Genomic DNA, 11,665 nt, shown 5'->3' with positions numbered 1-11,665 from the left:
TTTATAGAATCTTATTCGCAATATTAAATCAGATTTTTTTTTTCTCTTAAAGAGCGAGGAAAATATGAAGATGTCTTCCAATTTACAAAGCCAACAGTACGCGTTGCAGGATCTGAAAGATAGACTCCATCACGCCACTACCCACGTTGATTCTCTCAACCAAAAAGTTTTACAAAAGAAAAATATTAAAATAAAAACGAATAAATTATCCTTCAATATTTATTTTTCCTCTTTACGCTCTGTCTTATCCATATGCACAGCTGTTAATAAATATTGAAACAATAAATTGTATCGACTTGGATTTGTTTCTAAGATACATTTGTCGATATTTTTTTTTTTAAAAGAAATAGGGGGAGGAGAAATCAACTGCTCTTCCTTTCTTTATTCCTTTAAGTTATTGAGGGTTGGGTTAAAATATCAGGGTTATCTCTATTTATTTATTTTTATGTAAATTATTTATTTTAAAAATATCTATTTATTTTTTTTTAAAGTTATATTTATTTTATTTACTTACTTTTTTTAAAAAAAATAATTCTTTCTTCTCGAAGGTCGAGGAAAATCGAATAGAAATAACCGATTTGATGGCACAGGTCAAAGAATTATCTCAGGATGTTACGGAAAAGTCTTCGGATTCGCATCTCGAATTGCAAATGCGTTTGAAGGAAACTGAGGTTAATAACGATAATATCTATAAATAGATGAGAGTAAGATCACATTGGTCCTAAAAAATAATTTCTTTGGTCCTACCTGGGAGGGGGTTAGTGAATGAATTTAAAAAAAATAATAATACTAGATCTCCAATATTGCGAACACCGTACTAATTATAATATAATGTATATAAAGCATATTCACCCTAAAACCATCTCATGGTTGGTCATATTAGTATCATGAGTTTTATTAAAATTTTAGCCAAAATAATACGTTAATATTTTTTTATCAATTTTATGAAAGACGGTCAGAAGAAGGGTTATTGCTCAAGTCAGATTTTTCTTCATCTTACAATAACTAAGTCTATTTCAATCTAACTTAATGTATTATGGTTAACGAAAACGAATAATAATTATTTACTATATGCTATAGGAAGAATTGAATAGCCTACGGGAGCAGAATTTAAAGCTCGCTAGAAAACACGAAGACCACCTGTCCAATTGTTCGAGCGCTGATACAAGCAGAATGGTAAATCTTGAAATTTTTTGAATTTTCATATCTGCCCTCCCTTTTGCACTTGACTTGTTACATCCGACCAAACTAGGAGCCAGTTTTGAACGTGGACAGAACTAACATCTCCATACGGACTAGTCTCAGACCATTATAAAATATTTTTATTTTTTTCTTATAACTAAATATTAATTTTAACACCCATCATCCATATTTTTCCTTTATCGGTTATTTTTTTCCTGCTTTCCTTTTAAGAATTTTAAATTTTATTTATGTTTTTTTTAACAAAAAGTCTACACCAGACCCAGAATTACCGCCATCTAGAAGACAGTACATAGCATCTTTGAAGGAAACCGAACTTCAAAAGGATGCCTTTTCTCTATTAGAAGTATAATATTATTTTTTGATAATGGGAAGAATATTTTTTAAAAAATTATTTCGGGCAGGACATCTTATTTGCAAAATTATATGGGTTGGGGCGATAAACCTTTTCAAACAATTTCCAGGGGCTGATTTGGACCGGCCCGTAGACCTCGTGTATAAACTACATCGCTGGTTTGAAGGGACTCTACTCTAAGGTTAGAATGCAATAATTAGTCATCTTTATCTTTAAAAATAAAAACAAAAAATAAGCAACGTTTTAAGAGATCCGTGAAAGAGAACGTCGATCTGAAAGAACGCAATGAAGGCTTGGAACATTTGATAACACTGCTCGAGGGAGAGTCGGAATGTATAGGTTTAAAAAAAATTTCTAATTTCGGCTAAGTATTATAGTGTTCCACATCTTGCAAAATGCTATTTTTTCCAGATATTATTCCATAGAGGGTTGGTATAAATCATAATTTTATTTTAAATATAAAAATCAACAAAATTGATTTATTTGATTAAATTAAGATTTTTTTAAACTTAAATCAAATTTTATAATATTATATGCGCAATAAATAAATAACTCCCCAAGGCAAGGTTATTACTTAAACATGCATTTATTACATTAAACATCGATTTTTATGAATAAATCATTTTTTAACTATATAAAAATATTTTATCACGTGTTATCAATCAATATTTAGTATTTGACCAGTTATAAATAAATTTTACTGATTAATCATATTTTATTATTTTTAGGGATGTGCCGATCCACATATTTTTCACCGATCCGATCCGATATTGGTTTAAAACCGATCCGATATTTATATTGATTTTTCACCACCCTCCTTCCAACCAATTGTAATTAAGAAATCAATATTTTTTATGCAAAAAATCGAATTATACAATTAATTTAATTTTTTTTTATAAAATAATTTAAAACAGCGGATATTGATAGTATCAAATGAATTTTTCATTATTCCTCCCCGCGATAGAATTCCGCAGATAACGCATTTTGCAAAATTATCTTTGTCTTTTGTAAAATATTTCCATAATTCAGATAACATATTTTAAAAAATTCTTTTATTTAAAGTATAAATAATAAAATTGGCATTATTTTAAAAGATTTTAAATAAATATCTATTTTTACAAAAAAACTTTTAAAATAATACTATAAATCTATTTTAAAAAATAAATAAAATTTAAGAGGTGTTGTGCATTTACATTGTTAAAAAAAAATTATTTAGAAAATATTATTAATGTAAAATAAATATACATCAAATAACAAAAAAAGAAAATTAAAAAGATCGAATCGTGTTTTTACAGGTATCGGCCCGATTCGATATTTTTGGGAAACTCGAGATATCGGTGCCGATCCAATATTTAATGTCGGCATAGCCCTAATTATTTTCTAACTAATATTTTGTTTGTGTATAAATTAGGCAAGATATCGAATAAATATTAATTAAACGGGGTAAAATGGCTATAGACAAGAGGTTCAAACCCACCCTGGACTCAACCAATATTAACCGCTCTTATTAACCGAACCTCTATAAATGTCGGTCAACCTGTTTGAAAACCTTTTGATATTTTAACTCTTTCAAAGATAATTAATAATCGGTTCTGACATTTTTAGATATTTTTCAAATATCACTATTTGACAGAACCAGCTACCCAAGTAAGCATATAGAAGTGTTCTAAGCACTAAAGTTAATTCTTCCTCCTTTATAAGGTATAATTTTACAGATGAGAATCTTGAAAAATATTTTAATTGTTATTACAGGGTTCAATATTATTATTTTTTTTAGAGAATCAAGTGATAAAATTTTTAAAAAAATGATGTTTATTTTACATAATTCTAACAGAGCATGTACGCGAAAGGCTTGGAACCGGTTTTTAAAGGTTAAAACTAAATCGATATTATCATTTTTTACTAACCGAATCTAAACCGTTATTTCTATTTGAACCGTAACCTGAGCTGAATCATAGTTAGGGATTTTTTTATAAATCTCCTAAAATTTTATGGGAATTTATTACATAAAAAATCAATACAATTTCATTATTCACACAACATACAAAATTGTAATTAAAAATTATATGGAAAGAAAAGGTAAATATAAAATGTATTTATTTTTATAACTATTTAATTATTTAAAAAAATAAACAAAAAAAAGAAAATTGATTTAATTAATGATTTTTCATAATAATTATCAATTTAATTATGCCAACCCTTACTTCCGCGTCTACAATATATAAGAATACTCTTTTATTTGAATTATTATATTATCGATCAAAATATTTTTTTTAAATGTTCTGGAAAATTTTTAAAAATTGTATATATAACACTATAATTCTCAGCTGACGATATATTTATTCATTTACGTATGGTCAGATTTATACTGGATTCTTAAGATCAAAAATTGAAATTTTATAAAATTAGTTAATGGGTGACACGTGGCTATCATAATTTTTTTCTTAGGGCGTTCATTCTCAGAGTTGTTAAACACCTTTTAGAAGTAGCGCGCTATGCTATTTTGTAAAAATAGCTTTGGATACTTTTTATAAAAAATATTTAGAAAGAAATTTATTTTATTTTTTGCTTATAATGTAATTGTATAGTAAATAATACATAAAAATCTACATTTATAAATATTTAAATATAGGTAGTTTTGATTATAAAAAAAATTTGTGTAATAAAAATAACTATTTATAGTAATTAATCGCTACTTTTAATAGTAGCGCGCTATCGCTATTTGTCAAAAAAAAGTTGCTCGCTATTAGCTATTATTTTTTAAAATTAGCTTTAGCTACCTTTTAAGCTACTTTAAAAATTTAGAAATAAATTTGTTTTATTTTTTGCTTATAATGTAATTGTATAGTAAATAATATATAAAAATCAACATTTATAAATATTAAAATATAGTTAATTTTGATTATAAAAAAAATTTATATAATAAAATAAATATTTATGGTAATTTGTTGAATTTTAATAATAAAATCATTTCGATGTTATCATCCCCAAGTCTAGAGCGACGATCAGAAAGTATAAGCTTTGCCTTACTAAATAATCTCTCGACACTAGCACTTAAGGGCAAGGGAGTATTTAATCTTATATACATTTTTTTTAACATAAGATAGAGTATCAAAAATACTCATTTGAGTATTTTTTGATATAAAAAAGGCATCGAGTGGATTTTCTATTATACACTCTTTTATTTCAAAAAAATTATTATCGGATGTCTTCGAGGATGTAATTGGGCCATCTTTGTTTGGGTTAAGACTATTAAACTTAGCCCATGAGCCTATCGCGTTGAACTATAGCATCATAGGAATTGATATATGGCCAAAAAAGAACTTCGGATGAATCATTGCCACTCGTACATTTTCATTACTGTAGAGGTTGGGGAATCTAAAAGTTGCAAAAATAGAGTATTTAAAATATATTTTAATCATAAAATTTTTTAACTTTAAATCAATATTATTCAATCAAAATCAAATCAATTTTTAGTTACCTTCTCTCAATGCCTTTTAAAATAGGGTCTACTAGGGGCTGGCATAAGATTAAATTATTCAATCTCTTTAATTTGGTAGTTAGGATACTTAAAGTGGGAACATGATACCCATCTCCATATTATCCTCACCTTCCAAAATTTCAAGGGAAAGAGCCACATATTGCATAACCTAAAAAATTAAAATGATATGAAATGAATAATTATTAATTAGAATTACTTCTGTATACTCTTTTATAAAAGAATGCTCTTCAGCGTTAATATATTGAATTCCAGCATGATAACAGAGAAAATTCATTTTTTTAACCTTCTTTCATCCAGAAAACATGCTATCAATTTGATTGCATGGTATACTGAGTTCAATATGGAGATGGGGTATTATGTTCCCACTTTATGTATCCTAACTACAAAATTAAGATTGAATAATCTAATCTTATGCCAGAACCTAGTAGATTCTATGTTAAAAGGTATTGAGAGAAGGTAAATAAAATTTATATTGTTTTGATTTTGACTGAATAATTTATTCTAACTTAAAGTTAAAAGCTAAAATATTTATAAAATTTTATGATTAAGATATATTTTAAATTCACTATTTTTGTAACTTTTAGATTCCCCAATCTATAACAATTATGATAATGCATTAGCTGCAATGATTCATCCCAATTTTAAACTAAACTGGCCATATATCCATTCCTATGATGCTAAAGATCAACGTGATAGGTTCATGGTAAATTGAATAGTCTCATCCCAAACAAAGATAGTTAGTTACAACCACAAAAATGACTTCCACTCATAATTTTTTGAAATAAAAGATAGTATAATTGAAAATCTACTCGACTCCCTTTTTAAATCTAAAAATACTCAAATGAGTATTTTTTTAAATAATCTTTCTTATATTAAAAATATATATATAAAATTAAATACTGCATTGCCCTCAAGTGCTAGTGTTAAGAGATTATTTAGTAAGACGAAACTTATACTCTCTGATCGTCGCTTTAGACTTGGGGATGATAATATTGAAATGATTGTATTATTAAAAAATAAAAATGATTTATTACATAAAAATTTTTTTAATCAAAAATATCAATATTTAAATATTTATAAATGTTGATTTTTACGTATTATTTACTTACAATTACATGATATTTTTTTTATAAAAAGTAGCTTAAAAAGCAGCCAAAGCTACTTTTAAAAAATAGTCGCTTAAGCGCTCCCTTTTTTGGCAAATAGTGATAGCGGTAGCGCGCTACTTTTAAAAGTAGTGTTTAACAACTCTGGTTTATAATTACATTCATTATATTTTATAAAAAGTAGCTAAGTAGCGTGCTATAAGTAGCTCACTACTTTAACAACTCCTTTTACTAGAAAATGACTAATAGACATAGTATGACTAAAGACTAGAACATGGCTAGGGTTTTTCTATATTCAAAATGACCAACCAGCCACCATTTTGATCGTGACAAAAAAATAATCATTATACTCACAAAATGAATGCCCATTTAACCCCCGAATTTAATTTAATTCAATAAAAATAAATATTTTAAAAAAAAACTTTTCAATTACGAATTTAAAGGTGAATATATAGCCATTTATCACGCTCAAAGAAATTACCTCAACAAGAAAAACGAGGATCGAGAAAGCTATTTAACGCGTTTGGTTAATCAACATGTCCGCATAAGGGTTATTTTTACTACGCGTATATATTTTTTTGCCTATTTTAATTTATTAGTGTGCGATGACTTCCGGTTTCTAGCGTTTTACCCAAATCTTCCGGTTTAATTACCCCTCTTTTGCCTCATTTAATGTTAAAAAATGGTTGGCCACTCAATAATTTCTTTATCGTAAAATTAGTTATTTTAAACAGAGTTGTACAAAAGATCTTCTTTGAAGATTTTTGAGCGAGATCTAGCTCAAAAATTTGAGCAAGATCTTTGAAGATCGTAATTTGATCTTTTATTTTTTAAAAATTTTGTGTAGATCTTTGAAGATCGCTGCGATCAACGATCTTCAAAGATCTTCATGATATTTATTTTTTTACCCCTTTATTAAAAGCCCAAATGTTTTTCAATTTTCATCAAGGCAGGAGGAGAGGTATAAAACATAAAAGAAATATTATATTAATAAAATTGAAAAACATCTGGGCTTTTAATAAAGGGGTAAAAAAATAAATATCATGAAGATCGTTGATCGCATACACAAAATTTTTAAAAAATAAAAGATCTTCAAATTTTACGATCTTCAAAGAGATCTAGATCTTTTTATTTTGAGCAAATATACAACTCTGATTTTAAAACTAAAATTACTATAAAAAGTGTATGGCACGTATTAATTTAACTTTTGTTGTGTTTTTTATATTTATTATTGTCCTTTACTAATATTTTTTTCCTCGATTCAACATCGTGGACCAATGATTTGTTTAATTGACATGTAAATTTATAAAAGTTAAAATATTTGTATAAATGCCAATTAACAAGTATTCGCGGATTGGTAAAATGTATTTAAAAAAAGATAATGAAAATAATAAATTGTCCTAATTTTTGATTAATTTATTCGTATTCTTTGTTTAATTAATTTATAACTTTTGTTTAATTTGTGTTATTAATTTTAGCTTTTGTTGTGTTTTTATTTAAGTGCTATTTGTTTTTCTCTTCCATTATAAATTTTGTTTAAATTCCTGTGACGGAGACACAATCTCAACTCATAATTTTTAAGTCGCACTTTGTTCAGATTACGTTGATATATTTATTTCTAAATGTGGGTAGGAAATTTCGATTCTCAAAATTCTTTAGAAGGGATTACAAGGTTCAACCATTTACAAGAAATACGAAAAAGAAGATGCCTTAGATGCAATGCCGACGATCATCTGATTCATCAGTTCGATGCCTGTATAACCATACCAAAACAAAATAAAGAAGATTAACAAAAAATTATCCAAAAAAAATGGTCCATGATATAGAATCGAGGAAAAAAATATTGGTCATAAGAGAACAATAATTAATAAAAAAAAACACAACAAAAATTTAATAACACAAATTAAACAAAAATTATAAATTGATTTAAACAAAGAATATGAATAAATTAATCAAAAATTAGGACAACACAACACGCACACTAAGAAGTTTATTATAGCAAATCTAAATCAAACACACTATCTCAAAATAGATTAGTGGGCCTCCTTTGATCGTATTTTCGTCCATTTCGGTCAAAATGGTTGATATCATTTACTAACACGATTTTTTTATTATTATTTCTATTTATTGCATTTAGATAATTCCCAAGTAATATTTAAACAATATATAAAGATGCAATCTTAATTTACAACTATTAAATGGACCAATCAGAAACGTGGACGAATTTACGATCATGATTAGGCAAATCCTTAATTATTATCATAAAAGTGTCCCCTCTAGAGGGGCAACTTTATCGGTTATTGTTTATCTATAATAGTTATTAGTTAATTTTTCTCTCCCGTAAAATAGCCAAATCCGTAATTTTAAAGGAAAAAAAAGAAGAAGTTTTTCAAAAAAAAAGATAATAATTTTTTTGAAAAAATTTGCCTTCTCTAATTGGGAATCAAAATAATTCTTAAAAATTATATTAACTTTGGAACCTAATATTTTTATTAACATTGGATTGACGGCATTCATTAAAAATGCATTTCGAAGCTTCGTTGTATAACAAATCAGCTGGTGACACGTTTATTTTTAATAAATAAATGAAACACATATATTTTTAAAATATATAATAGAAATTTCAAATTTTATTTTATTTTATTTACACCGTGAAAGAGATATGCAAAAGTAGTTAAGAAAATTCAGGCCGGGTCAGGCCTTATAAATTTTTTTAAAATATATGTGATTTTATGGTTCCCGTTCTAAATCGCTAAAAATCGGGAACATGGCTTATATCTCCTAGAAATTTTTTAAAGTAAATTTGAAATTAATATTAATAGATACTAGAGGATTAAATACTTGTATTTAAATTGAAAATTAAAAAAAAAATCGCTAAAATGGAAGAAATATCCAAATTCCCAATTAACCTATCCCGATTTTATTTATAGAAAGTAGACGCCAAATAACATATATCGTTTATTTGAGTTATTATAAAAATTAATTTCTAGATTTAAATAAATTCGCGACGGGCCGGGCTTGAAAAATTAGGCCCGACGCAGATCGTTAACGTGAAACTAAATTGGCATGTTACCCCTCTGATTTATATCGAGAAATATTTATATATGAATGAATGAAACTCAATTTACAAACCTTTTTTTTTTATTTCTTTTATAAAAAAAAAGGAAAAATTATCCGATTTCAAAGAGCTCTTATCGTTATACGCCCCTAAAACCCTTGGTCACCCTCAAGAAACCGAAATTGCTCAATTCGGTAAATTAAAAATATTTTAATTTGGAGGGGTGAATGATTTTAATTTCACGTATTTAGTAAACACCCCTATTTTTTTATAATTTTAAATATATATGATTTACAGATAGTCATCTAAATTTTTACTATAATTTTATTTGTCCGATCCCCTATAGGACACCAGTATTTTTCTAAAAAAAACTATCCTCTACAAATTATGCTACGGTTATAAATCCATAAAATTAAAAAAACCTTCCAATTGTTAATTTTATATATTTGAAAGCCCAAGAACTCGGTCTTAAGGCCTCCCAGATCTTGGATCTCCTCGGAACAGGTACCCCCTACCACGATAATTATTTGAATGCAGATTCGTTATCAGCCACTCCACTCACCTTTTCCCAATTCCATTCAACTTTGCCGGAAGCCCATTTGGCCGCTTGCAAATGTTGCCAAGGAATCGTTAAACATATTTAATGGTTTTTAGATTAAATGAGAAATATTTTGTCTACTTCTGCCTAGCAAAAAAATGATGCTGAATTTCGCGTAAACTAAGTATCGTGTCGATTTTAAATATATATATTTTTTTTAAATTGTGTTTAAATTAAATCATTCCTTTTATGCTCACGAAATAACAAATTTATAACTGTTAAAAATTTGAATGTTATAATTTCCATGAAATAAAAAAAAAATTTTTTTTGAAAAATTGCTAGCTATAAATCTTTATTGTGCCATTAGTTTAATGAAAGGAATTCTATAATTTAAAAAATATATAATAGGAATTATAATGATATAAGTAGCTATCAATTTTTTTTTTCTCTGCCGCTATATATTAAAATAATCGTTTATATATTGAGGAGAGGATTTATTTAAATTTTTCTCTTTTTATTTGTAATTGTAACATTTAAATTATTGTGTATATATTATAATATATATATTATTTTCACACATTTTTATATCTTATATATACCCCCAAATTTACCTAATGATTCCATTTAAGTTTTTCAGGCGGCATTTTATGGTTAAAGAGATATATTTTACTATGCAGCGGTGTTGCGGTTACTATATACTAATGGGACTACAACTTGTCAATTAGGGTACTCTATCGTTTAAGAAATAAAAATTTTTTGAGAAAAAATATCTTATTATAATTGTATATTATTATTTATATTTCAAATGATTAATACGAATGATTTTATAATTAATATTTTTTGGTGCATTTTGTTATAAAATATTTTATAAAAAATATTATGTTTATTTATACGAAAATAAGACCGACATCTTCATTCAAACATTTTTATATTCCATATTTATTTTATTTTTTAAAATGAGAATAATAAAAAACCTAATATTTTTAGCCTATTTAGCACCCATTTTTTGCCGATATTATTATAAAAATGGGTATATTTCGAAGTTGGCACAATATTGACAAGATATTTCTTTTTAATGACACTTAAAAAAATATGTTATAGAAGGTTCGGTAGCAGCCAATAAATCCAGCATATGTTTTGAATCGGCAAAATAGCAAAAAAAAGGAAATCAACACTAGCATATCATAAGCCAAATTTCACAGATTTGTCATATTTAATTGCTGATATAATGTCCAAATTTATGTTGGAAATAGAGAGGATAAAAAATTTAATGTATTTTCTCTGAGAAAATTGTGATCTTGAAAGACTTTACATAAATAAAATGTTATGATGGAATTTAGGAAGATAATTCCCCGGAAAAACAAATCCCAGTTTATTAAGATATTAAAAGTTACAAAATTAATAAAATAGTAAAAAAAACCTATAAAATGTTTAAGAAAATCGATTCTGGGGAATTATTTTCCGCTTACCGTTTTGATGTAGGTAACTAAGAGTATATATACACACTCACTAAACAAGAATATTTAAATCAAAGTAATCAATATTCCATACTCTTTAAAAATGAAAGAAATTTATATTCTACGTGTTTTTAACATGCTTATATTATCTGGAATTTTAGCAGAGCAAAGAATAAAGTACAAAAAATTCATTATCATTTTAAAATGCAAATGAAATCGTAAATCATTTTCTCTCCCTTAAATTTAAATAAGAATTTCGTTGTATTTAAATTTTGATATTTTTAAAAAAAAATTGCTAGAATTACCCAATTTTGAATTAGAATTTTCACCCCCCCCTCCTCCCGCTAAAATTATAAATTAAATGTTCGCGATCTTTGAGATTTGTTCAAGCTAATTTCTCAATATAAATCATACCAATTAAAATATGAGTAAGAAGGTAGATTTTCACA

The 11,665-nt window shown here is 26.4% G+C and overlaps 1 protein-coding gene across 1 annotated transcript; it reads left to right on the top strand.

Moving 5' to 3' along the window:
• The first annotated feature begins 53 nt into the window (after nucleotides 1–53).
• On the top strand, nucleotides 54–10,064 carry LOC135926363 (golgin subfamily A member 2-like). Its single transcript, XM_065462214.1, has 8 exons — nucleotides 54–166; nucleotides 549–671; nucleotides 1,081–1,176; nucleotides 1,451–1,546; nucleotides 1,792–1,894; nucleotides 6,607–6,713; nucleotides 9,328–9,415; nucleotides 9,675–10,064. The coding sequence occupies exons 1-8, from the start codon at nucleotides 65–67 to the stop codon at nucleotides 9,863–9,865; spliced, it is 906 nt and encodes a 301-aa protein (XP_065318286.1). The 5' UTR covers nucleotides 54–64; the 3' UTR covers nucleotides 9,866–10,064.
• The last annotated feature ends 1,601 nt before the right edge of the window (nucleotides 10,065–11,665 follow it).

The sequence above is a fragment of the Gordionus sp. m RMFG-2023 genome, chromosome 3 (genome assembly GCF_954871325.1).
Source record: "Gordionus sp. m RMFG-2023 chromosome 3, tfGorSpeb1-WG-v2, whole genome shotgun sequence".
Taxonomy (NCBI): Eukaryota; Metazoa; Nematomorpha; class Gordioida; order Chordodea; family Parachordodidae; genus Gordionus; species Gordionus sp. m RMFG-2023.
The sequence above is the reverse complement of the archived record's forward strand: the minus strand, read 5'-3'. Positions and strand labels throughout refer to the sequence as shown.